Source organism: Littorina saxatilis, linkage group LG12, assembly GCF_037325665.1.
Source record: "Littorina saxatilis isolate snail1 linkage group LG12, US_GU_Lsax_2.0, whole genome shotgun sequence".
NCBI classification, from domain to species: domain Eukaryota; kingdom Metazoa; phylum Mollusca; class Gastropoda; order Littorinimorpha; family Littorinidae; genus Littorina; species Littorina saxatilis.
Genome location: NC_090256.1, coordinates 65,235,459 through 65,263,308, shown reverse-complemented (window position 1 = coordinate 65,263,308; position 27,850 = coordinate 65,235,459). Strand labels below are relative to the sequence as shown.

Sequence of the window (27,850 nt, the reverse complement as noted above, 5' to 3'; positions counted from 1 at the left end):
TAATGGCTGGCTGAGTTCTCTGGGCAGTACCATCGGCAGCTGAACGACTGACAGCATCTTTGTGATACTGCGTTTCGGTGTGCTTGAAGCAGTCCTTCCCCCCCCCCCCCCCCCCCCCGCCCCCCGTGCGAGCACGCAAAATCCTTGTAGCACAGTTTGCAGTAGACGTGATGAGCACCCTTCGACGAAGGTCCAAGAAACGTCCACTTTTCGGTGTATTCTTTTCGAAATTTCTGCTTAGTTGGAGGTTTCTTCTTTGAGGCACTCGATTCTCGACTTCTCTTCATGTTGGCAGAGCGTTGGTTAAAATTTACGGCTCGGAACACGGTCGGACAAGATTTTAAAATGTTGGATCGGAAGCGGACAGCGACGAAAAACAGAAAACGTAACCTGGACGTTTCGAAAATCGTAGTCTTGACACGGATAGCGGAATGGCGTATTTTTTGCAGAAAATCGTAATAAATTACGCCAAAATCGTAAGGGTAAACAGGTCTGCAGTAGTCGCCGCTTATAAAAAACACCTTGGGACCGAACAAAAGTGTTTTTAGTAAGCGGCGTTTTTAATGAACGGCTCCGTGTTGAACATGTCCATCAGTAAGGAAAGGTAAGAAGACCGACGCACGCATACAAGCTAAACTGATTACACCGTACAACCGTTTTGAAACTTTACCAAAAGCATTTTAATGACAAATAAAAACGATTCAGAATATGTACATGTATCGCACATCACAGTTTGCCGAGGCATTGTTCTATGGTCATCTGATCCATGGGCTGTTTGCGCAAAAAGTCACGGATCTCCCCTCCCATAGTGTCAGGGATCTCCCCTCCCATAGTGTCAGGGATCTCCCCTCCCATAGTGTCAAACTTGGCAGCGTGTTCAAACCCCCTCCTCTCAAGTCCCATTGTGAGGACTTGCAGCGCTTGTCTCATCTGAGAATTGGTAGGGGTGGGGACTTCTTCTTCATCGTCGTCCTCTTCCTCGTTGGGGCCATCGCCGTCGTCAGCAGCAGCACCCACAGCTTTGATGTCGGAGATGATCTCCTGGAGAGCAGTTTCACTCTGCTCCTCCTCACTCAGCTCCAGGGCGACAGGGCTGTCATCATCCATTGACACCCATCTGACGGTTTACAAGGGTGTGATCACTGTTCACACAAACGCTGAAGTGTCTTGAGTTGTCATCTAACGGTTTACTGACAAGAATTCACGACCAGAAGGCGACTACTAACCCTCTAAGCAGAGAGAAAATGAACAAAAAGGGTTTTTATTAAACGGCCCCTGTATTTAATAACCGGCGGAATTTTACATAGGTTATATAGTGGTAAATCCGGACCGGACCAGGCTGTATTTAAAAAACAGCTGTTTTTATTAACCACGTTTTTTATAAGCGGCGACCACTGTATGTGGAAAGAAAAACCTGGGAGTAAATCAAACATGATCATATTTTTGGGACCACCCTATACTAGAACAATTTGCTATTATTATGCACAGAGCATATACTTCGCATCCAAGATACAGCAGCATTCTGGCCATGGGTAAGTCTCCATACAACAAGGCAACAACATTTACACCAGCAAAAAAACATTTCAAGTCTTCAAACATCTGACAATTGAACGTTAGTTTTCATACTATCTCCCAAAATTGCACCGCAGAAGAATTGTAATATATTGAAAGAAGAGAGCATTGTGAGATTCTGACAATGTGACGACATATCCCACATGGGGATAAATCAGGTGTCATTATTCAGTTTTTGTCTACACAATGACTCACAGAATGCCAGCATAACAATCTCAGTCGGTAGCACCAGTTAAAATTGCTTATTCTGAAGAGAAAAGTACAACAAAACTTTTCTGGGCAAAAGAGAACAAGCGCGAAAATTAACAGGTGTTCTGGCATGTGAGTCATCTGATATTGCATCTGAGAAAACAATACTTGTGCGGTCAATGAAAAATCACACCTAAAAAAAACAAAAAACACCTTACAAACTGTGATGAACTGAAAACTCCAGTACATCAAGGCTACTCAAACATCACAGTTAAAACAGCAAAGGGAAGACACATCAAACCCGGTTTCCCCTTTTCTTCTTTCAGTCAGCCCCGCATCACTCGTTTTACAGGTCGTGATTACCAGCTCATTCTATCTTAAGAAAAAACAAAACAACACACACACAAAAACAAGAAGCATCAGCATACCAACAACAAATAATCAGCTGTTTCAGTTTAGTCTCTTTCCTTTTTCATCTGCAGACTGAGAGATGGAATGGCACCTTCTCGCGCTGGCATAGGGACGGAATCCTCGGTGTAGACCACTGTGTCACGCGCTGTGTACTCACGCATCTCCTGTTCGTATCGCTCCTTTTCTTGCTCATACAGCTCATAGTACAACTGAAAATACACAAAGACAGCAAGGACAGTGTTAACTGCAAGCTTTCTGGACTCAACCTGTGAAGCGCACTGGCAAGCGGTCATTCCTACCAGGTAATTATTTAATTGAACTTGCTTTTCCTTAACATCGGACATATTCTGAAGTAAATTAGGAAGCGATCTCATCCACTAGTGACCAGTTTTGACTTCAGTCAGCTGAACATCAACATCTTCCCAACTAAAAGTAGCAAAGGCATAAAATTAAGGTGCGATGTTGCTGTTTGTGGCACTAATATTTTGTTTTTCCATTCAGCCAACATCAGGCCATGGAATGGGTTAGAAATCTGTGTCCACTAGGCCAACCGTGCCGGTCCAGCAAAAGTGTTACTCTGGCAGGGAATAACACAGAGGAGTATTGTGTACCTTTTTGTCATCCTGGGAGAGGTTATTCCACTGCTGGGCCAGACGCCTGGTCATTTCATGGTGGGTGATCTCTTCTTTGTGTTCCTGAAACATCAATCATTCCACTGTGATCATGACAGCCACTGAACGTACTTCTAACACATTCCAGTCTGAGGTTGGGTGGAATAAACTGTTCTCTCCATTTTAAAAATACAGCTGCATTTCCACTTGATGCCAATGGAAATATCTGTATGAATAGCCCATGAAAATAGTGTTTGTCAACAATGTTTCTTCTTTAACTTTAAGATTTTCACACCTCTGTGGATCAGTAGCTTCAAGGTCTTGCTTAGTTTGAACAGTACGACTGACTGATGTTTCACATCCTGGTGAGAGTTGAGACAGACACAGAGAGAGGGAGAGAGAGGGGGTAGAAAGAGAGAAGGTAAAGATAGAGAGAAAGGAAAAAAGATGGGGAGAGAGAGAGAGAGAGAGAGAAAGAAAGAGAGAGAAAGAAAGGAATAAAAGAGAGAAAGAAAGAGAAAGAAACACGTCATACACATGCATACAGAGTGAGAGGGATCAGACAGATAAACAGATAGACTGTGACTATCCAAAACAATGCTTTCCAATCGTTACCTTAAAATACTCCTCTTGGATAACAGTTCGTCGCTGGCCACTGAACAAAAGGAAGGCGTTGGCCGGTTTCTTGGGAGCGTTGGGGTCTTTCTCCTTCTCCAGTTTAATCTTCTTGCTCTTGCTCCCCCCTGGTGTTCCCCCCACCGTGGCTGCCACTGCTGCTAACGTGCTCTCGCCCAGTCCGTGTGCGGCCAGTAACGGCTGGATGGCGGACAGCGCTGACCTGCCGTCGCTCCCTATACGTCGGCGTCCCGGAGAAGTTTCTCCGTCCGAGCCACCAGGGTACGGCGGGGGTGGGCGCAGACAGTTGAACAGCTCGTCCTCCTATAATTGTGTGTTACAAAGATATTGATTAAAGAACATCATCAGTAACCGATAATAACTGTCCTAGGCATCAACTCTCCTGCTTGAAACAGCCGACATTAGTTTTTGCTTCTGGAAGACTGTGTCATTTTCTTCTCCCAGTCTTATCTCTGTCAAGAAACACACACACACACACAAACACTGTGGTATCAGTAATCATATTTGAATTCACTGGCAAATATTATCAAGCATTGTGGTAGTTTCCTTTTAACTCATTGGAGTCGCGCCCGTATTGGTCGTTTTTCGTTCCCTCAAATCGCACTGTTTTTGGCTTTATGTAAAAAATCACAGACACACAACATAACAACATACCTAAAACAAAATGTATCAGAAAGAATTACATGTGATCTTTATGAAAACCCTAACCTTATAATTGAGGCTGTAGATGGAACTGTGTGACACTTAATCCAACATGGTATCCAAAAGGGGGTACAACGAAAGTTTTGAGCGACGCCATGCTGTTTCGGCGAATTGACTACGTCGCAGCCCGCACGGAAAAATCAGTACTGAAGGCGACAAACCAACGCTAATAGTAGTTAAAGGGAAGCAACTCCTTCGAAAATGAACGTACTGTTAGTTGCCAGTTACGTCCCTGCAATCCTCGTCGCTCCCTACAAGGGACAAAAAAAATCTTGCCGGTGATATATCGCCGGCACGCCTTTTACGTGGTAGAAAAGTGCCGGCGATATTTCACCGGCACAACTTGAATGAGTTAAGTTTAACCCTTACCTCCCACATAACTGGCACTTGGGCTTCTCGGAATCCATCTCCATGTTCATCCAGACGACTTATCAGATACCTGCAAATCACAACTGACACAGCTGTTAACCAGTTTTTTTTCTCACTTTTCCCAGTCTTATCTCTCCACATCAATGTCAGGTTTGAGATTTTAGAGCTAAATTCTTAGCCCTACAAAAACTGCAAAGGATCCCAAGCGCATATAAGTACACAGCAGCAGCTAGACCCCATCACAAACAGAACTCGACAATTGACAGGTATTTAACCAGCGAAAAGCTCACGCTCAAGTCGTCAAGGCTGGCAGACAACTCTACAGAGTCTGCTGTGAAGGGTGACGCAGTGGTCTCCCTGTCACCTACATACGTGTATACATGCAGCCACAAGACAGCACTTATACTTACAGAATCATTAATTCAGTTTGATCAATATCATATGCAGCACCCTGCACAAGTAAACATGCAATTATATAACAATCATTTATATAATCTATATAATGTATATTAGTGTTAATATGCATCACTCGTGCAGACTTACCGCCTTTCGCGTTTATAGCGCTTCATCAATTTCTTCACATGCTGAACTCTGTTAACCAGCTTCTCGTTAGACTGAAAAGAAAAGATAATTTCATCTGTCATCTCAAGTGAAAAAACTAAATCTATATATATACGACTTGTGTCTGTCTGTCTGTTCGCGATGCACGGCCAAAGTTCTCGGTGGATTTTTTTCAAATTTGGACACCGTCTTCAGCTACACCCCGGACACAACCTCATCGATGAGATATTTCAACATGTGCTCTCAGCGCGCAGCGCTGTGCGCGCTGAACCGATTTTTTTTTGTTTTGGTTGTTGTTGTTGTCGGGATCCACTACCAGTAACTCTTCCTTATCTTCTCCAGTCATTTTCAGCCGCGATTATCTCCCTTCCTCCGTGTGGCGTCAATCCATATTCCCGTTACTGGGTTACTATTTTTGGAAGGTCACTGCACGTTACTATTTTTAGAAGGTCTCCAGTGTTTTGCGCGTTTATCTCCTTTCCTTCGTGCCGGGTCCCAGGTGCAGCCTGGTATTCGGCTCTACTTCTTCCCGGCGAAGCCGGTACCTGGCGAAGCGGGTAATCATCTAGTATATAATATAGCCACACAAATCTAGAGCTTCATCAGTGTATAGGTGCTATATAGTATAAATTCATCGCTACTTAATTACTCAATTTAATTACTGTCTTACAGAGCTCTATAGTATACATAATATTACAGAACATTGATTAGTCATATCAATTATCATAACCCGATTACTCCTCATAAATGAATCTTGAGTTCTTGAAATGTTTCACATAAATGAATCTTGAGTTCTTGAAATGTTTCACATGTATAGAGTATTGTGCCTTTTTACGCATAACTTTCGATAGCCACACCTCTTTCTAGAAATATCAAGAGCGAAGAGGTGATAAAAAGTAAAAGTCACACATTTATTTACATGAGGAAAATCCCTTGTTAGTGCTTTTAACAACATATTTCTCTGCAAATGCCAAATCCAATATGACCTATGTGAACTTGTCTCTCTGCTCTTGATGACATTCTCAGCAAGGGTACTGTTTATCATATTGCAAGAATGATTCAGCTTCCGAGCATTGCCATGTTTGCTTCATCCATCTCGCTGTGGTGATGCCAACGAGGAACTTAAACGTCGTCGTTCAATAGCCACTAACGAATGGAGGTGATGTGGACATTAGAATGCATATCGAACATCAGTTTCAAGTGCTACACATGTCGTCTAAGCTTACTCCTGACACTGCAGTATTACTTATTAGACATTCTGACATTTTGCGGTTGCAAAGAAAGTTCGTACAGATAAATTTACTTAGCCTAACTTCAAAACATGAGACGATTGCAATACGAAAAACTACAATACTTACTTGCTGTAGCTGCTCACAACGCTTTCGGAGAGAAAAATACTTATTAAGAAAGGCATTTGCCTGTGTAAGACAACTCAACTGAGCCTCAAGCTCCGCCGTCTCCGACATTTTGGAGTGCGTGAAAATGCGTTATGAGAGTTACTTCCCTTGCGCCCCTGAACATTTGCAGGTGCGTGGTTCCAGCAGCAGCAGCAGCCACAGTACGCAGTACCATAGACCTATCTAAATATAGGTCCCTGGCAGTACTCTTTCTCTCTCTCTCTCTCTCTCTCTCTCTCTCTCTCTCTCTCTCTCTCACACACACACACACACACACACACACACACACAAAACAACACACTGATTGTGTGTTGCATTGTGAGTGTGACCAGGGACCTATATTTAGATAGGTCTATGGTGTGACAAATAATTACTGTTGCGTGTTGGACCTGAAATCAAATTCAGCAGGAATGAGACCCGACATCAAAAAGTTCAATTATGGTACCTGGAAAATATGATATAAAACATTTTTAGAAAATAATTGTCCAATAGACTGAGAAGAAATAAATATACACATTCTATTTTACAGTACTATACACACTTTCTTCAATTAAAGTAAGCAAAACAAATAATATATATATACTGTATATGTTTCATGCTTTATGAAGGTAAATGCAGTTCAAAGTAATATTTCTTGATTGATTCTGTTTTCAGTAACCAGCAAGATGGACAAGAGCTGCTGCAAGATCAAAGACAGCATCAAGCTGGAACCAAGGCTGAGTGGCAGACCAGACATTCCCAACTTTCTCTTTGACTTTCCACACAGTAGTCACCCCATAGAAACTGTGTCACATGACAGGAAGAATGAACAAGACAATTACACTTCAAATAACAGTTGTGAATGGTTACAGGCTCCTGGCAAACTGCAGAGTATAGAAGGGACATCAAAAAGTGAAGATGCAGGTGAAGATCAACACTTAGAAACTCAGGTGAAGATGGAAGCAGATGATGTTCAAGCTGCACTTGCTGAGCATAGCTTTCACTGGAACACTGTAAGTCTGCCTGAAGGAGATTTAAACATGATTCACCCTTCAAGTCAGCACACCAGCAGTACAGAGCTGAGTAGCAACACTGAGCAGTTGTTTCCCAGTTTTACATCTGACAAAGATGCAATGCTGCACAGCATTGAGCCGGAGGAACCCAGTGAGGGCAAACTGAATGCATTGTTTGCAGGAGACAGAAACACTTATAATGGCGCTGCGTTACAAACATCAACCACTCTTGGTCCTCAAACTGAAGCTAATCCTGCTTCGGGTACTTCTGTCGGAGTTAAATCATTTCAGTGTGCAGTGTGCAACAACACTTTCAAATCGAAACAATCACTCGCGGTCCATGGACGTATCCACAGTGGTGAAAAACCGTACAAATGTGACCAATGCCCAGCCAGGTTTACACAAGGTGGCGATCTCACTGTGCACAAACGAAAGCATTCTGGTGGGTACTTTGAGACTAGTCTCACACCAGTGAGAAATGAATCCTTTAACATAAGAAAATGTTTGTAGATAACCTGTAAATCACTAAATGGTTTTTTTTCTTCTCAATCAGTTCATGCTTGCTTGCTTATGCTTGTGTGGTTGTGGGTGTGTGGTTGTGGGTGTGTGTGTGCGTGTGAGAGAGAGAGGGAGAGAGAATTGGGACTGGGAGGATGAATGAGAAGGTAACTAGTGTTGTTCCCATGCAGTCCTCCTGTCATTGGTCACTGATGCATACTCTTTGGATCTGACGCATTTGTCTGATTTCTGGTCAGTTGACATGCAGGAAGTCTTCTGACCATCAATCCTTGTACTTAGCGGACAAAGCCAGGACATTTGGACCTTTAAAATATTTTCAATCTAAATCTTTCTGCAAGTGTTAGGCGGGGAACAATACTGGGAAACTAAGTTATACATATATCAGGGCCGGACTACCAGGGGGGTTATGGGGGTTGCGCAACCCACCCCCCTAGCCTAAACATGTACCTCACTTATTTTTTTTAAATTTATTATTATTGTTTATTTTATGCTGTTTCATGCAAGGAGCGACCATTTTCCTATCTCAGAATATGACCTACCCATCAGCTTCAGGGGGCTTTGCCCCCTGACCCCCACAAGGGGCTCTGCCCCTTGACCTCGCCAGAGGGAACATCCCCCTGGACCACCACTGGCAGCCCCCCCCCCCCCCCCTCCTCTTAGCCTAGTCCGGCCCTGATAAATATGTAACTTTGTGAGATAGACCAAAATATAGAAATGTATTAATCAGACATGTGAATAAGTGTCATCTTATTAATTGTTACCAGAGGATAAGGTTCAATTTGAAAAGAAAACGGTTTTTTGTTTTTTTCCTAAGAGGGCAGTCACACACGCGATTCAATCGTGAGATTTACCCTGTCACACGGGCGACTGAGTCGTGGAAAATTGCTACGACAAGTCTGCGACTCGGTCTCATGCGATTCCCTCGTAGCTTTGAGCTTTAGAACTTGTTCTATTCCTGCGACCCAGTCGTCAGTCAATCGCAGGGGCAGAGCCAATCAGAACGCGTTGAATCGCATGTGTGACTGAAGCTTAAGTTACATTTTTTCAATCCATGTCCAGGTCTCTGTGGCAGGAACAACACTGGGAAACTGAACATAAAATAATTTGTCCATGTGTAAGATGGACCCGACCATATATAGAAACTCGTTAGTCAGACTTGTGAACAGGGGTCATCTTATTAATTGTTAACTGAGCATAAAATTCTCTTTGAAAAGAAAAACTTTTTTGTTTTTGATGCAAAATTATTTCTATGTTGCAGGTGAAAAGCCCTTTCTGTGCGAGATATGCAAAACCAGCTTTAGATCATCAGGCAATCTGAAGAAACACATGCGTGCAGTTCATCAAGGAATCAAACCACACCAGTGCAATGTCTGTGGGTCAAAGTTCTCAACGGCATGGCACCTGGCTACTCACATGAGGTCACACACAGGCGAGAAACCTTACGAATGTGAATTCTGCAAGAAGCGATGTACTGACATTACCAAGCTGAGAATTCATCTTCGTACACACACTGGTGACAGGCCTTACGAATGCAAAGTGTGCAATGCTCGATTTGCTCGCACTGAACTGCTAAAGAATCACATGACCATTCACACAGGCCTCAAGGCGTATAAGTGTGAGCAATGCCAGGCCAAGTTCACGACTCAGTCAGCTTTGTCTGTTCACATGCGCCGACACCTGGGGCTGAAGAACTATGCCTGTGAGCTGTGTGACTCCAAGTTTGTGGAATCTCAGTCGCTCAAGCTTCACATGCGAACTCACACCGGCGAGAGACCGTTTCCCTGTACCCTTTGCCCAGCCAAGTTCTCAACTGCAGGCAACATGAAGAAGCACATGGAAAGTCATCTAGGGGTCAAGCGGTTTGAATGTGAGCACTGTAAGAAAAAGTTTTCCTCCAAGATTTCGCTTGATGTCCATATTCAGCGACACCAGGGTATCAAGCCCTTCTGTTGCAAACAGTGTGGTAAAAGATTCACAGAGCGCAGTGATTTAAGAAAGCACATGCGTGTGCATACGGGGGAAAGGCCTCATGGGTGTCAGTTCTGTGAGGCAAAATTTGCTTCTGCCCAGAACTTGAGACATCATACTAAAAGGTGCCATTCAGAAACTGGTGTTGAAGCATCCTCTCAGAGTTAATACTTAAACGCTGCATACATGATTTCTATAAACAAAAAGTAGACACTTTGATCATGAATTGGTTTGAATGAATAGAATAACTAGATTTGAGCCTACTTTTTTGCTGTAGATTAGTACTACATGTATGGACATTTTCAAGTTTTTCTAAATAATTGAAGTAGCAAAGAAATTGCTGTTTTGAAATGTTCCTTTGACATGGGTTTTTTTTCTGCAGTGTTGCACAACCACTAGCATACATCACCAGCCAGTATTAATATCGCCTACCAGTACTAGTACTACAGTATTGAACAAAATAACTGTACAGATTTTACTTCTGCTGTTATTTTGGTGTCATTTGTTGAGTGGATTGTTGTTTTATTTGATTGTTTGGTCAGTTGATTTTATTTAAGACTGTTTTGTATAAACCTGATTGCCAGCTGTTTTTATTGAGGTAATTGCAATCATAGACCTATATTATATATCTAAATATAGGTCCCTGCTGCAATATACTTTTTCATGTTTTTGTAGATGCATGCTTATAATAATAATAATAATAATAATGGAAACTTATAGAGCGCTTACCTAGAAGCTCTAAGCGCTTTACAATGACATTGCTATACACATGTACAAAACCAAAATACAGCATTAAGACACAAAAAGAACAGGAGTACAAAAGCAAATTCATCGTTTAAATCCATGCAGTCACAAACAAACACACATTTCATTGTTTTGGTCAGTTGATTTTGTTCAAGACAGTTTTGTAAACATGATTGCCAGCTGTTATTATTGAGGTAACTGCAATGTTGATGTTTTTGCAGATGCTTATCCAAATATTTTTTTTCTATGGAGACTCATGCATTTTCAGCCGTCCATTAGCTTCAGTTTGGCAGAGAGTTGTTGAAATGTCGTTGATCATATTATGATCCATATGAAATGCAAATGTTCACAAGCTGTGCATATCTGAAGTGAACTATGCGGAAAGTAGACATGTGAAGCAAATCAAGGCTAAACAAAAATAAACATTATCCATGATTTCTGTCTTTGTAATTGCTTATTAAATTACATATTACTTCCCCAAATCTCATAAATCTCATAAATAGCAATTTACTTCCGTTAAGTGCTTAAACGTTGAACACGCTTCCCTGGTAACACAAGGGAAGCCACTCCCCTAAAGAAAAATCACATAAACAGTCACTAGACCACGTGATACCTCAGGGTAGGCTCCCCTTATCGCCACGTGACACGCGGCCGCCATCTTCAATTCACTTCTCTTCCAACGCCTGAGCTGCTCAGACGTGTTGGTTCACGCTCCGGCCTTTTGTGGCCGTTTCAGCTTTTTTGAAGCTGAGTTTTTCCCTGGTTTTCTCTACGTTCGGGTGAGACCTTTCTATTCGTATTGTGGCTAGCGTTTTCTGTTGTAGAAATTGTTTGTTACAACTTTTTCGGTCAACATGTCTGACAAAGAACATAAGAAACGTGCGTCTGCATCAGCGAGTTCAGATTCTTCTTCAAAGCGGTCAGCTAAGAAAACGAAAGCCAATCCTACTGTTCTTGTCACGGACCCTATCAATGATACTTCATTTAGTGTTGTTATTGATCCTCCTGCTGAGTCTCTTGTTGATTCTGCCGCTCCTGTACTTAGCATTGAACCGGCAGACAAAGCTCCGTTAGACAAGGAGCAAATGATGGATATTTTTCATTCCTTTGCTGGTCAGCTTAAAGACATTTTTGCTGAGGAAAGGAGAGCGGCTAGTCGTGTTACGTCCATTCTTCCTTCTAGAGTTGGTGGTGTGCAATCTTTGGCTAAATTGCGTACACCTTCAGCTACCGTTACGTCGGCCGACGTCTCGGTTGAGTCTCCAGCTTCCGGTCGGTACGAGTGGCCATGCTCGTATCCGGAACTGGCTTCAGGTGTCCCTCACCTTCAAGGTATGTCTGGTCAGGCACAGGAAGTCAGCTGTCGTTCCGCGACAGTGGGTGACAATCGTGTCTTACAAGAGCGTCCAATAGCGGGTACACCTTCCTTTCTTGCGGACGTTTCTTGTGCCACCCCACTGGGGGTGCGTCGCGAGCGTATTCTACATAACGCTTCGTCGATAGCACAGGCATCTTCCGGTCCGCGTGCGGAACCGGAAGAGGACATTGGCCAGATGTCTCGAGAGGCGGTCACTTCCGGTGATCGACCTCGCTCGGTTCCGGTTACCGCTGCCAGTAATACTGAGTGTACTGAACGCGGTTTCTTACCGGAAGGAAGCGCTTTTGCGCAAGACTCTTCATCTGTTTACGGAAGTACTAATTCCGAACAGGATGAGGAAGTTTTCCGGTTACCGGCAAGGTTTATCCAGGCTCTTGCTCTTGCAGCAGAGGTGACCTCACGGTATTTTCCGGAGGGAGTGGTCGCAGCTGTAGACGATTCTGCTCCTCCTAAATCAGCGGTTGACGATTTTTTACCATCGCAACCTGTCGTCTCGGGGTTTCGTTTCTCAGAATCTCCCTTGGTGGCTTATGAAATGGCGAAAGTTTTGGCTACTCACCCACCGCTGGGTAGTAACATTCCTCTTCGCCCAGTGCCACTTCTGGTGGCGCATGGACCGGTTCCTCCTTCAGTGGATTCATGGCTGGCCACAGAGCAGCAGGCTTCTGTGTTTCGCCATGCCACACACAGGAAGTTAGTGTTGAAACAGTCCAATCGCGGGTTGATTCAAACTTTTGCCCTACCTCGGGCTCCACTTCCGGTGACTCCAGCTGTTGACTTCCTGCGTTTTGAGCATTTCAAGAAGGATAAAGCGTTTCCTTACACTGAATCTTCTCTTCTGGGGTTAGAGGAAACAGGCAGATCTGCACTGGAACTTGCATCCCTCTCGGATACGCTGCTGCGTTCTTTGACGCGGGCGCTTACTTCTTCCCTAGAACCATTTGAGTTCAGGCAAGATGCAAGCGAACAGGATGTGGCGGCTCTTTTGTCGGCATTGGCTAAAGTTTCGGCGCAACAAATGGCGTCATCAGCACGGCTCTACGCTCATGCAGTTTTTACTCGAAGGGATAACTTCCTCTCCGAGTCCAGACTGCAGGATCGGCGAACTATTGACTCTTTGCGCACATCTCCCTTCACGGAGGAGGCGCTCTTTGGTCCTTTGGCTCTTGATGCTCTTCACAAAGAGACCCAAGAGGCAAAGGATTTGGAGTTTGCCAGATACACTCAACGCTCCGCTAGTCATACCATACAATCCGACTCTGCTACCTACATGGCCCCTGCGGTTAAAGGTAGCTTTAAGCAAAACTCTGGTTCCTCTCGAGGTCGTGGAAGGGGTGCTTCTTCTGGCAATAAGAAGCCTTCCTTTGGCAAGTCTCGGGGGTCTGGGCGAAATCCCAACCCCCAGTGATTCCCCCCTGATCTGATTATCCCTGCAGCCGCCATCCCCGTGATGGTGGGCGGTCCGTCTCGGGCGATCGTATTTTGGATGCAGAACGTAACCAACAATTGGATCGTAGGGATAGTCAGATCGGGGTTCCGGCTTCTCTGGAAAGAGGAAAAGGCTCCTCTTACCAGAGTTCTCCCTCACTTTTCTTTTCCGGCCAACAAGGAATCAGTCATGGTCATAGATGCCGAGATTCTGGCCCTTTTACGGAAGCAAGCGGTGGAGGTAGTATTAGATCATTCCTCCCCCGGATTTTTCAACCGGATTTTCGTGGTACCCAAGGCCTCAGGGGGGTGGCGCCCAGTTCTGGAACTTTCCTCTCTGAACGCCTAAGGGACATACGCTTTACCATGAAAACACCAGCTACGGTCAGGGACACCTTTCGCCCGGGCGATTGGGTCACCTCCATCGACCTCTTAGACGCGTATTTCATCTTCTCATCCATCCTTGCGACAGGAAGTGGTTGAGGTTTCGGTGGAGAAACAAGGCATACTAGTTTCGGGCCCTGCCCTTCGGCCTATCCTTAGCACCATGGATCTTCACAATGGGTGTTCGATAGATTTGTGCTCTTATTCGGCAGAAGGGGGTACGTCTTTGGGCGTACCTCTACGATTGGCTGATTCTGCATCAGGCTCGAGATCTTTGCCTTTCTCACACTCATGTCGTCCTGCGCCTCGCATTGGATATGGGTTTTGCAGTCAATCAGACCAAGTCGGATCTCACTCCCGCTCAGGAGTTTTCTTACCTGGGCATGAGATTCAACACAGTAGCCTGGACCGTTCGGCCCTCTCTCAGGAGAGTGGACAAACTCCAAGACTTAATCAGAAATGGACAAGCCAACACTGGATCCGGACCTACTACGTCTGTCTCGGGGCTCTCCCGTCCCTCTCAATCTCGTAAAGGGAGAGCTTCTACAACCAAGAACAGGCATTCCTCACGGAAATCCGCAGTCTCTGCTTCTTCACGGGTGGATGTTGTGAGAAATTCTCTTCTGCACGCAGGTGCTTCAGACATCACTGTTTCGTTGATTCAGAAAGCTCACAGAGCTTCCACAAATTCGGTTTATTCCTCTCACTAGAAAGCTTGGAATACTTGGTGTCAGTTAAACAACGTCAACCCAGTAGCGCCTAGGTCCATGCAAGTCGCTAATCATTTGGCTTGGTTGTCTTCACAAGGTTGTTCTGCATCCTCCCTTAAGGTTAGAAGATCAGTTATATCTTCAACATTACGACAGTTAGGGCATGTTATCAATCTTGGCGGTCCAATAGCTTCAGTGCTGAAAGGCGCCTCGATTGCAGATATTAAAACAAACAACCAGTACCGGCTTGGGATCTCTTTCTTGTTCTTGAATTTTTGAGATCGTCAGACTTTGAGCCTTTGCATGCTGCAAGCTTACCAAATCTAACCCGCAAGACATTAATGTTACTGTTGTTAGCTTCAGCCAGACGCGGTAGCGAGGTACATTCTTTATCTGGCCTGCAGAAAGACATTTCGTTTCAAGCAGACGGTTTCGTCTCGCTTAATTTTCGACCAGATTTTCTAAATCAGAGACCAGATCAGCAATCACCAGTGATCACAGTTCATCCACTGTCTAATATATTAGCTCCAAACGATCCAGATCTTATGAACTGTCCGGTTCGTGCGCTAACGACTTACTTATCTCGTACAAGCCCCATTCGGGCTAGTAGTCAGAAGCTGTTATTCATCTCCACGAACACAGCTAGACACAAAGACATTGCCAAAGTCACTTTAGCAAAATGGGCTTCCACTCTCATTAGACAAGCCTATGTGTGGTGGCAGCAGAATGATGGTGGGCGTTCTTCTCAGTTCATCCTTCCTCTCTCCTCGGCGAGGACTCATGAGACCCGTGCTTGGGCCTCATCTCTCGCTGTCTTCAAATCCAGGCGTCTATCTGAGGTCTTGGGCGCCGCTTACTGGAGATCAGAAGACGTCTTCCTGAATTACTATTTGAGGGACGTCTCTGGCACTCGTCCTTATGGATGCAACGTCCTACCTGCGGTCGTGGTTGCCGGGCAGGCTCTACCCAGAACTTAGGGTGAGTTGTCTGTCTGCTTATATTCATGTTTTATGATCCCACCTCCTTAAGTAGCAATCTGCTATTTATGAGATTTGGGGAAGTAATATGTAATTTAATCAAAAATTTTAGTGTAAATTTTCATTTGATTAATATACTTACCCAAATCTCATATCAAATGCCCTCCCACCTACCCCGCTTTCAGACTTGCTCAGGCTTGTCAAGAAGTGAATTGAAGATGGCGGCCGCGTGTCACGTGGCGATAAGGGGAGCCTACCCTGAGGTATCACGTGGTCTAGTGACTGTTTATGTGATTTTTCTTTAGGGGAGTGGCTTCCCTTGTGTTACCAGGGAAGCGTGTTCAACGTTTAAGCACTTAACGGAAGTAAATTGCTATTTATGAGATTTATGAGATTTGGGTAAGTATATTAATCAAATGAAAATTTACACTAAAATTTTTGATTTATTTGCCCGGTGTTTTCTCTTTTATAAAAATGATTTCGACATTCACACTGAGAAAAAACAACATGTCCATGGATGCACTCTGTCTTAATTGTAAACTGTCTCACACACAGCTAGACTTTTGGGATCAGGGGAACGCGCATCCAGAAAATTCACACACCAGGAAAACACAATAATGTTCCTACTATTCACTGTTGGAAAAACCACAGACATACTAAAAATTGGTTTAAATCATAACATGAAACCCTTATTGGAGAGTATTAGTCCAGCAAACAGCTAGTACCCAAACACACACTGACACTGTACACTCTAAATGCATTAATTTTGAACACATGCCTCTAACAAGTTTGAACATTTTGTGACATAGTATAGAGTGTTACTGGCAAAAGAGGCACACATAATAAACTCATAGTGATCAAATGAACACTTGTGAACATCATGTGTTTATATGTAAACACTATCAAAAAACAAGAAAGGTAGGTTGTTGGAACTTTGTTATTGATAAACAATAAACAACCTACCTTTCTTTTTCTTTTTATTCTGAATTTTGGAACGTTGGCAGTCTCTTTGTTATATTTAGTCAAGTTTTGACTAAATATTTTAACATCGAGGGGGAATCGAAACGAGGGTCGTGGTGTATGTGTGTGCGTGCGTGCGTGTGTGCGTGCGTGTAGAGCGATTCAGACCAAACTACTGGACCGATCTTTATGAAATTTGACATGAGAGTTCCTGGGTATGATATCCCCGAACGTTTTTTTCCTTTTTTTGATAAATGTCTTTGATGACGTCATATCCGGCTTTTCGTGAAAGTTGAGGCGGCACTGTCACGCCCTCATTTTTCAACCAAATTGGTTGAAATTTTGGTCAAGTAATCTTCGACAAAGCCCGGACTTCGGTATTGCATTTCAGCTTGGTGGCTTAAAAATTAATTGATGACTTTGGTCATTAAAAAACGGAAAATTGTAAAAAAAAATAAAAATTTATAAAACGATCCAAATTTACGTTTATCTTATTCTCCATCATTTGCTGATTCCAAAAACATATAAACATGTTATATTCGGATTAAAAACAAGCTCTGAAAATTAAATATATAAAAATTATTATCAAAATTAAATTGTCCAAATCAATTTAAAAACACTTTCATCTTATTCCTTGTCGGTTCCTGATTCCAAAAACATATAGATATGATATGTTTGGATTAAAAACACGCTCAGAAAGTTAAAACAAAGAGAGGTACAGAAAAGCGTGCTATCCTTCTTAGCGCAACTACTATCCCGCTCTTCTTGTCAATTTCACTGCCTTTGCCATGAGCAGTGGACTGACGATGCTACGAGTATACGGTCTTGCTGAAAAAGGGCATTGCGTTCAGTTTCATTCTGTGAGTTCGACAGCTACTTGACTAAATATTGTATTTTCGCCTTACGCGACTTGTTTTTGGATTTACATTGTATGTAAACACTAATCAAAACCATATGTGTGCCAGCAGAACTGTGTACAATGTCACAAAGTGTTCAAAACTTGTCACAGAAATGTGTTCAAAATGTGTTCAGTTTAGAGTGTATGTGCATGTTTAGGTACATGTAAATTATGGAAAAGGGAGGGAGGGAATTGAAAGGAACAGATCAGGACGGGCGCTGTGGCGGGGTGGTAAGACGTCGGCTTCTTAATCGGAAGGTCGAGGGTTCGAATCCCGGTCGCGGCCGCCTGGTGGGTTAAGTGTGGAGATTTTTCCGATCTCCCAGGTCAACTTATGTGCAGACCTGCTAGTGGCTTATCCCCCTTCGTGTGTACACGCAAGCACAAGACCAAGTGCGCACAGAAAAGATCCTGTAATCCATGTCAGAGTTCGGTGGGTTATAGAAACACGAAAATATCCAGCATGCTTCCTCCGAAAGTGGCGTATGGCTGCCTTAATGGCGGGGTAAAAACGGTCATACACGTAAAATTCCACTCGTGCAAAAAACACGAGTGTACGTGGAAGTTTCAGCCCACGAACGCAGAAGAAGAAGAAGAAGAAGAAAGGAACAGATCAAGAAGGAGAGAGTTTGTGTGCGTGTACATGACATGTATGTAAGCGATGGAGAAAGTTGGACACAGATAATAAATTATGAAAGAAGTAAAGGAGTTAAGTTTCAAAATAGGTAACACTTATTGAAGTGTTTTGTCTATACCTGGCATTGATTTTATCAGAGATTTATACTCAATCCAGAGACCCAAGAGGAACATGGAACAACCAAGGTAAAGGATCATAACTTGGAAAATAGAGTTCCGCTTAACACTTAGTTAAAATAATAAAATAAAAAGACCGATAAGTTTAAGTTCTTGTGAATGTTTAGTTATGTCTACAATGAAGTGTTCCAGAAATATTCCTTTCTTGTTTTTATTTTCGTTTTATTTTTAGTCTTTCTGGTTTTAAGACAGAACAGACTTCACTCCCTTGAGTGCTCTCACAGTGTAAGAAACAGTAACAAGTCTGTATCGATGGCGGGCATCAGCGCGAGTTATCCTTAGCAACTGGGAACATTTTACGTTTAATTCACCGAAGGCGTCCTTTTTTTCAAAAAATGGACAAACGTGCGTCAGCACGAGTGTTAGAAGGACATTCTCCAGGTAAGAGTCTTGCATTTTTTTGTCATTTTTCGGGAAATTCCCAGGCGAAAACTTCCTTCTACTTTTTTGGGTTGACATGCCTGCTCTTTATATTTAGTCAAGTTTTGACTAAATATTTTAACATCGAGGGGGAATCGAAACGAGGGTCGTGGTGTATGTGCGTGTGTCTGTGTGTCTGTGTGTCTGTGTGTGTGTGTGTGTGTAGAGCGATTCAGACTAAACTACTGGACCGATCTTTATGAAATTTGGCATGAGAGTTCCTGGGTATGAAATCCCCGAACGTGTTTTTCATTTTTTTGATAAATGTCTTTGATGACGTCATATCCGGCTTTTCGTGAAAGTTGAGGCGGCACTGTCACGCCCTCATTTTTCAACCAAATTGGTTGAAATTTTGGTCAAGTAATCTTCGACGAAGCCCGGACTTCGGTATTGCATTTCAGCTTGGTGGCTTAAAAATTAATTAATGACTTTGGTCATTAAAAATCTGAAAATTGTAAAAAAAATTAAAAATTTATAAAACGATCCAAATTTACGTTTATCTTATTTTCCATCATTTGCTGATTCCAAAAACATATAAATATATTATATTCGGATTAAAAACAAGCTCTGAAAATTAAATATATAAAAATTATTATCAAAATTAAATTGTCCAAATCAATTTAAAAACACTTTCATCTTATTCCTTGTCGGTTCCTGATTCCAAAAACATATAGATATGATATGTTTGGATTAAAAACACGCTCAGAAAGTTAAAACAAAGAGAGGTACAGAAAAGCGTGCTATCCTTCTTAGCGCAACTACTACCCCGCTCTTCTTGTCAATTTCACTGCCTTTGCCATGAGCGGTGGACTGACGATGCTACGAGTATACGGTCTTGCTGAAAAATGGCATTGCGTTCAGTTTCATTCTGTGAGTTCGACAGCTACTTGACTAAATATTGTATTTTCGCCTTTCGCGACTTGTTTTTACGTTCTTTTGTCCTCATCGAGGAATCGGAGTTTGTTTGTTTGTTGTTGTTTTTTGTCTGCGGTTGTTTTTTCAAAATCTATTTAAATCTGAAAGTATGTTCTGTCTGCCTCATCACTCTGTTTTCACCTTCCCCCCCCTCCCCCCCCCCCCCCCGTCTCTCTCTCTCTCTCTCTCTCTCTCTCTCTCTCTCTCTCTCTCTCTTAGACTCTTTCTCTCTCTCCCCAACCCCACCCCACTTTCTCGCCCCTTCACCACCCCACCCCCCTCCACACACACACATGTGCATGCACATGCATTAATGCACACATACATGATACTGCATTTAATTTAGTGTTGGTTCACTTTAGAGGAAAAGAAAAGAATAATACTTAATAGGTTATATTAATCCCTGCAACATTTTTATCGGATACTTAATTAACACAGAACATTTGCAAAAACTTCCGCCCCTTACAAACAACAATGAGTATACAACAGCCATGATGTAATTTGCCTCCTCATTTATTGTCTTGATAACTGCAAACCTTTGACAGTTGCAGTGATCGATCTCCAAATGTAATACATGCATATATGCACATGTATGTTTCAAACATGTAGGACCAATTCTAGCCGTACCAGCATGAAGTGAGGATTTACCTCTCAACTATGCTAAACTTCACCCATTAACCATAAATGAATCTTCAAATTAGTTTTTTGGTGTCATTTGAACAAAATACGGGAAAGATGAATATGATAAAGAAAATGGGTTTGGTGTTGCTGCTGTTACTGTTGCACTTGCAGCTATTGTTTCTTCCTGAGACAGCAGTTGCACGCTTACACTTGTGGCTTGCTCTCCTCCAGTGTCTGCATCTGTTCCAGATTTAGTTTATACTGTTCTTTTCTTTTGCAGTGAACAGATATGAGCTGCTTGCCTTGGAACAGCTTAACCAAGGACTGACTGAAGAGCGCATGGTGCTGGCTTTTCAAGCTCTTGATGAATTGATTCCCAAGTTGGGCGTCTACTCCAGACTATTTTCCAGACTCAGGGATGATTTCTTCAGTGAGGATCAAAACTGCTAAACTTTAATCATTTGCAGTCTGATGCTGTGGTTTTTATTGCTTTTTAAACAGGGTGGCGACCAAACATAGCATTGGAACCAAGTATAAAGTGCTTGTAATTACCAGGACTCTTGCATTTACTTCATAGCTTCTAAATAGACATTGACATGTGTTTTGTCACTAATAACTTTTGCAACATTTTCCGTGTTTGCAACACAAAAAAAAGAACAAATAACAAAATCAACCAAATTCCAGGTGCTTGTGTGCCACTGGAAACAATGTTGTGTTGTCTCAAAGCTTTATGAAGCTGATAGTCTTAATTTCATACTCATAGTTCAGAAGGATGCTTCGTTATATAACTTGGATGAAGTTTTTGTTAACTAATACATATATTTTATTGAGGTGGAATACAGAGCTCTAATTGGGGGGACACATCTCATTTAGTTCCACCCATGCACTTAGCCGCATGCCTTTCTGATAATATGCATTCAATGAATTTGTTGTGGTGCTGGTTGACTGTGGTTGTGCATATATACTAACTATTGAATTAGTTTTATTCCTGTACGTGTGTTGTATGAATGACATTTTGAAGCAGGATGTTACTTCGTGGTGAACCTATAACAATGGAAGATCCCCCAATTTAAAACTTCCTCCTTTTTAAGACCTAATTGCTTTTTCAGATTTTCTGTTCATAACCTCTTTGAATTGACCTCCAAATTTAGGCTCCCTCTTCTTTAAGATGTGATTTTATCAGATTTGTGGATGTCTTGATAGGGGGGTTCCACTGTAATATTTGTTAAATGCATGTGTTATGGTTATGTTTCAGAGGCTGTGTACAGTGATGAACTGACCGGCGTGTCAGACCCATCTGACAAGGAGGGTGGGGGTGGATTTATACAGCGCCTCCCCTACTTCATACTGGTCAAACGTGTCTACGACGAGCGTCATGAACAGACTGAAGAGCTCAAAGAACAACTGGACATTGTCAAGAAAAGGTCTGTCAATGTTATTCTGCCTCTTCAACAGTGGAGACAAAAGAGCTAGATAATATATGTTCCTTCCAATGCTCTGCCAGCTAGGTGGTGGCAAATTGTAAACAAGCAAACAAACAAAACAGGAGGAAAAAATTAAACTAAATTGTATTCGGCTTGTTGGGAATCTGCCAATTGTCTTTGCAGATCTCAAGTTATGTGATATAATTCTGCATACATGAGCTGTTCTTTGATTGAAAACATGTACTTTAAATTGTTCAACAAATTCAAGTGATTATAATTATATGTTACCTTACCCATGCAGTTTGTAGCACTTGAGTGGAAGCAATCTGAGGCATTTGAGTGTTTGCTGGGTACTAATACCTAGTGCACTATTAACTCAATAATTATATGTGCAAGCTGTTTAACAAATTCAAGTCATTTATATATATCCAACACGCACAGTCTGTATAGCTCTTCAATCAGTGCAGCCTGTGGCTTGCAAATGCTTTTCAAAGCCGGTGTTCATTACGACTGAGCGATTGTGTCTGCAGGCTCTTTCTTCTTCTTTTTCTTCGTTCATAGGCTGAAACTCCCTTGTTTACTTATGTTTTTGCACATGTGGGTTTTTAAGTGTACATTTTTACCCCACCATTCAGGCAGCCATACGCCACTTTTGGGGGAAGCATGCTGGGTATTTTCATGTTTTTATAACCCACCAAACTCTGACATGGATTGCAGGTTGTTTGACAAGCACAAGCAGTTTGAGCACAGCCAGACTGACGCAGGGCGACTCCAGGAGCACATTGAGCACCTCAACCATACCATGGAGGACCTTCAGCAGGTCATTGAGGACAAGGATGGCGAGATCAGCAGGTCAGCCAGCTCAATGCTGCTTGTGTCTTTCACTGTCATGGATAGTGTTCAGCAATCATTTACACTACAGCGGAACTTTCCTTTGAAGACCCCTCCCCCCCCCCCCCCCCCCCCCCCCAAGTTAAGACCGTTTTTAAAGGTCCTTGTCTACATTTTTATACCGAAATCGCCATTTGACCATTAAAATGCAGAGTCTATTATCTACAAATATCAACAATACACCCCCTTTCGATCAGGAAAGACGAAGCCAGTGTAGCCGTTTGAAAATTAATTGTAGTATTCCAGCGTAGTACTCATAGTAGATATCCTTATTTGGAAAATGCCAAGCGCAAAACTCCTCTCAAATCCCGTGCATTTTGTGCGTTTAAAAAAAAGCGTGGACAGCGCTCCAGTGTCAAACTGTTGCTGCACTTGTTTGGGCGTGGCTATAAGCATAGTGACATGAATTTGATTGGTCAGTATTTTTAGGCAAAGCACATGTTCTCAGCAAACAAAATATTGGAAGCGTGAGTCACGCTACCCAAAAATTAAAAAAAAAATTACATATATTTTTGTTTTGTAACTTTTTTCCCCATGGTTCATTCATCATCTGACATAACTTTTTAGCGAAATTTAACCATAAGATTATTGAAAAAAAGCAAAAATGTAGACGACCACCTTTAAGACCTTGATTTTTCTGATTTTCTCTTCATGACTTCTGTAAATTTACTTCCAGTTTGAGACTCGGTTCTTCTTTTTTAAGACATGATTTTCTCAGGTTTTTGGAGGTCAAAGGGGTGTGCCACTGTATTTTACCAGCTAAAACCTCAAAATAACAGAAATGTTCTTATCCTTACTAAGGCCAAAAAAAAATAGGTCTGTTTACGGTAACATAGGCCAAAAAAATAGGGTCGGTAGGTCGGGAAATTTTTTTTTTTTCTCCAAAAAACCATATTTTTACGTTATTTTTCTTTTTTTTTCTTTTCCCAAATGCCAAAAAAAAGTCTAGGGTCGCGCGAAAAAAATAGGGTCGGTCGGGTTACCGTAAACAGACTTTTTTTTGTTTGGCCTAATTGTCTGGGTGCCATGACAGATCGACTGTTTTCAGTGGGGGTTGGGCTGTGTGCTTGCAAACAGTGTACTGCAGTTTGCAAAGTGGTTGGTGTGATCAATTTATTCTGCAGACAGCTGTTCCTCCCTTGCTTTTGTGTGTAATTATTGACTGCAGATATCCCTTAAACATCTTCTTTACAACACCACTAATAACAGCTGTGTTTTTCCCCTTTGTATGCAGACTGGAACAAGAGATGGAAGACAATCAGAAGAATGCAGATAATGTACAACATCAGCTGCAATGTGACATTGCCGACCTGAAGGTATGCATCATATGTAACTTTCTTTTGTTTTATACATGTATCACCTTCAGTTTGGCATGATACATTTTTCAGACATATATCTTTTACCTTTCTGCAACCAAGTCTCTGACAGGTCAAACTAGTGGTAAGGCGTCCGCCCCGTGATCGGGAGGTCGTGGGTTCGAACCCCGGCCAGGTCATACCTAAGACTTTTAAATTGGCAATCTAGTGGCTGCTCCGCCTGGCGTCTGGCATTATGGGGTTAGTGCTAGGACTGGTAATGGTCCGGTGTCAGAATAATGTGACTGGGTGAGACATGAAGCCTGCGCTGCGACTTCTGTCTTGTGTGTGGCGCACGTTAAATGTCAAAGCAGCCCCGCCCTGATATGGCCCTTCGTGGTCGGCTGGGCGTTAAGCAAATAAACAAACAAACAAACGGGTCAAACTTTGATATTTGCTGCAGTGAATTCTTTAAATTTTGAGACCTGTGAATGGGAAAGAGTAGATGTAAGTTATATTTGCCCTGTCATTTTTGAGATTGCCCCTGTTACACTTTGTTGACTGGGGAGTATGTCACACCAGCCTGTCTTCTCGTATGAGTTAATATATTTCGTTAGAATAATCATAGCCTTGCTTTAACAGAGGACTCTATACTGTCTTACTGCTATGCTTTCATAAAAGTGTGTTCACTTTGCTAGGTGTATTTAAATTAAAATTGAAATGTTACTTCACCTTGCAGGAGTCCTTGTCTGAAGCCAAGCAGGAAATAGAGTTCCTAACCCAGTTCAAAAAAGGTTATGATGACATGTACTACGGTAAGTAAAATTCAGATTTTATGTGTGTGTGTGTGTGTGTGTGTGTCTGTCTGTCCCTCCGTCCATCCATCGGTCTGTTTGTGTGCATGTGTGCTTGTGATTTACCTTCTGAGTTTAAATTTTTCATGTCAAATAAACTTTGCATGTGAGCTTGCTTTTATTTACAAAGTGTTGTTATGATCTGTTTAAAGCATTCATGGACAAAGAAAGTGAAGGAGAGGAGATTGTGAAGAAGAAACAGAAACCAGCGGTTTCAACAAAATATGTAAGTTGTAAGTTATTTGTTGGTGGAGATGGTGCTTTTTTCTTTGTCATTGTTATTTTGTAGGAGTAGTGCATTTATATTAAAATATGCATCATATGTTAATTTGTTGTCAAATTTTGAGTAAAGCTGAACCCAGTGCAAGATTTAATGTTTTTTAACATTAGTTTTTAAATTCAAATGACAAATATAGCAGGCTGTAAAATTTAGCATAGATGCACACACACACACACACACACGCACACACACGCACACAAACACACACACACACACACACACACACACACACACACACACACACACACACACACACACACACACACACACACACACACACACACACACACACACACACACACACACACACAGAAATCATATCTAATGTATGTTGTTGCAGGCCTACACATTGACAGACATAGAGTCAGCCAACCGCATGGAAGAGCAGATTTTAACCGTGCTCAACACTGCTGTTGAAGGTATTTTTTTGTGGGTGCAGAAACTCCCTTGGGGTTTACATGCCTGAAGAATTGAGCTTTTCCATTAGGAAATCTTCATGCTACCTGTTAAATGTTACCATAAAGAATGTGACTCAGTGTGAATGTGAACTTCTTGTTGCTGTCATTGTAGGAGTGGATGTTGATATTCCTTTCCGCCCCTAGAGTGAAGCAGCTTTGGCTATGCTTCCAAAGCCTAATTGACTTCAGATCAATGCATTGTTATAATACATTTCAATGTGAGACATTTACTTTCTTCCCTTAACTTGTCTTCCTTAGCTTCCTCCTTTACTAAATTACAAATAATGGAAATTTCATAGTAGAACCTCATGTCTGATACAGTGGAGCCCCCATTTTAAGACCCCCCCCCCCCCCAGTTTAAGACCTTGTTTTCTCAGACAGTGTTCCTAGCCTCTGAAAATGTACCCCCATTTTAAGACTCCCTCCTTTTTAAGACCCAATTTTCTCACATGTTTGGAGGTCTTAAAAGGGGGGTTCCACTGTACATATAGTGACTGATCTCTCAAAAACGTTGCAGAGTTCGACAAGTTTCTGGAGGGTCACAAACAAGAGTTGTCAGAGAAGGTGGTTAACCAGGAGATGACAGAAGCTGAGATGGATCTGCAGGAGATAGAACTTAACGAGGCTGATCAGGAGGTAAGCGCTCTGCGAGCTACTGTGAGCTAAATAGTTGCAAAGTGGTGCCTGTGGTGTGAGGCCCCTCTGATGAGTGGACACCTCCCATGAAAGGACACCTCCTTGAATCCTTTTGTATATTATCTTGACAAAAATATACCTGTCAGGACAGGCCACCTGCAATGTAGGGACTCTTTTGGCTGGTCCCAAGGGTGTCCTTTCATCACAGGTACCACTGTACTTGACATAAGACCCCTCCAATGAGGGGACAATTAACTCTCAATTTTAAATTTCACCCAAATATACCTGGCATGGAAGGACACCTGCAATGTAGGGACACCTTTGGTTGGTTCCAAGTGTGTCCTTTCATCGCTCGTGCGGCTGTTTTATTGTTCTTCATGCAATGCAGTGATATTTGTAATGCATCTCTAAAATGATAACTTTATTTGTAATTTTTGTACAGTATGTAGAATGTGTGATTGGAAGAACTATCTTGTGGAAAGATGTTCTTTTGTTTTATGGGGTGTTTTCAGAACACGTAGATTTATATTTTAGTTATGCCCCTTAATTGTTCAAATGACAAAAAAAAAGGTCTTTTCCTAAATAAATTGGTGCACACGTATACTGTCTCTCTCTTTCACATACACAAACAGGCATTCGCGTGTACACACACACACACACACCAGATAAGCACAATATACCATGAGAACTGACAAGCAGCTGACATGCCGAATGTGTTTCAGCTGGAGGTTGTGCAGCAGAGGTTTGAGCTGACGGTGTCCTCCATGCTGTCCGAACTTGAGTTGCTACGGAAACACAACAACATGCTGATGGAACAGATGCAGACACTGGAGGAGAGCAAGCCACAAGTGTAAGCATGCAGCTGTCTCAGGAAGAAAGAATAGCTGCAACAGTAACAACAGCAACACCAAACTTGTATGCAGTAGAACCCCCATTTTAAGATAACCCCCCCCCCCCCCCCAATATCAAAATAAAATAAAAAAGACTTCCCCCATTTTAAGACCTTATTGCTTTTTCATATTTTCTGTTTTTCTTCTTCTTCTGCGTTCGTGGGCTGAAACTCCCACGTACACCCGTGTTTTTTGCACGAGTGGAATTTTACGTGTATGACCGTTTTTTACCCCGCCATTTAGGCAGCCATACGCCGTTTTCGGAGGAAGCATGCTGGGTATTTTCGTGTTTCTATAACCCACCGAACTCTGACATGGATTACAGGATTTTTTCGTGCGCACTTGGTCTTGTGCTTCCGAGGAGAGTCTGCACACAAAGTTGACTCAGAGAAATAAATCTCTCGCCGAACGTGGGGACGAACTCACGCTGACAGCGGCCAACTGGATACAAATCCAGCGCGCTACTGACTGAGCTACATCCCCGCCCATATTTTCTGTTCATAACCTCATTAAATTCACCTCCATTTTCAGACTATTTCCTTTTTAAGATCTTATTTTCTCTGATTTTTGGAGGCCCTAAAAGGATGGTTCCTCTGTACACCATTTGCCATTTCTTGCTTACTCCCTGATGATTGGTTAAAACAAGATTAATTCAACATAAACTCAAGCGAATGCTTATATGTGACCCTCCACCACGAAATGAGTCGCATGTCACCTTTGCATGATGTTCATGTTTTTACATTTTCCTAAAGAGTTTTTTGTGCTCTATCCAGTGGTGAAACCCGTTTTCGAAAAGAGCGAAAACTGTTTGAGTTATAAGCCTGTGACTAAGGTGACCCTCACACTTTTACCAGACACTCCCCGGACTTATATTAAGCCTAAGCGCAGAACCGCGCGAGGTGACATGCGACTCATTTCATGGTGGAGGGTCACATATTACGTGCCCT

The 27,850-nt window shown here is 42.4% G+C and overlaps 3 protein-coding genes across 3 annotated transcripts; 2 read left to right on the top strand and 1 right to left on the bottom strand.

Moving 5' to 3' along the window:
• Positions 1 to 1,020: 1,020 nt before the first annotated feature.
• LOC138982560 (uncharacterized) lies at positions 1,021 to 6,548 on the bottom strand. Its single transcript, XM_070355880.1, has 7 exons — positions 6,410 to 6,548; positions 5,034 to 5,104; positions 4,491 to 4,560; positions 3,399 to 3,722; positions 2,784 to 2,867; positions 2,190 to 2,381; positions 1,021 to 1,142 (listed from the first exon to the last, which is right to left on the bottom strand). The coding sequence occupies exons 1-6, from the start codon at positions 6,515 to 6,517 to the stop codon at positions 2,217 to 2,219; spliced, it is 822 nt and encodes a 273-aa protein (XP_070211981.1). The 5' UTR covers positions 6,518 to 6,548; the 3' UTR covers positions 1,021 to 1,142; positions 2,190 to 2,216.
• A 211-nt stretch (positions 6,549 to 6,759) lies between these two features.
• On the top strand, positions 6,760 to 11,110 carry LOC138982559 (zinc finger protein ZFP2-like). The gene is made up of 3 exons (XM_070355879.1): positions 6,760 to 6,889; positions 7,103 to 7,882; positions 9,218 to 11,110. The coding sequence occupies exons 1-3, from the start codon at positions 6,859 to 6,861 to the stop codon at positions 10,093 to 10,095; spliced, it is 1,689 nt and encodes a 562-aa protein (XP_070211980.1). The 5' UTR covers positions 6,760 to 6,858; the 3' UTR covers positions 10,096 to 11,110.
• Positions 11,111 to 18,437: 7,327 nt separating this feature from the next.
• LOC138983161 (myosin heavy chain, clone 203-like) lies at positions 18,438 to 26,867 on the top strand. Its single transcript, XM_070356570.1, has 10 exons — positions 18,438 to 18,600; positions 20,456 to 20,605; positions 21,431 to 21,599; positions 22,317 to 22,451; positions 23,725 to 23,806; positions 24,525 to 24,600; positions 24,792 to 24,865; positions 25,260 to 25,338; positions 25,895 to 26,013; positions 26,736 to 26,867. Exons 1-10 carry the CDS (start codon positions 18,555 to 18,557, stop codon positions 26,865 to 26,867), a joined length of 1,062 nt encoding a protein of 353 aa, XP_070212671.1. The 5' UTR covers positions 18,438 to 18,554.
• Positions 26,868 to 27,850: the final 983 nt, after the last annotated feature.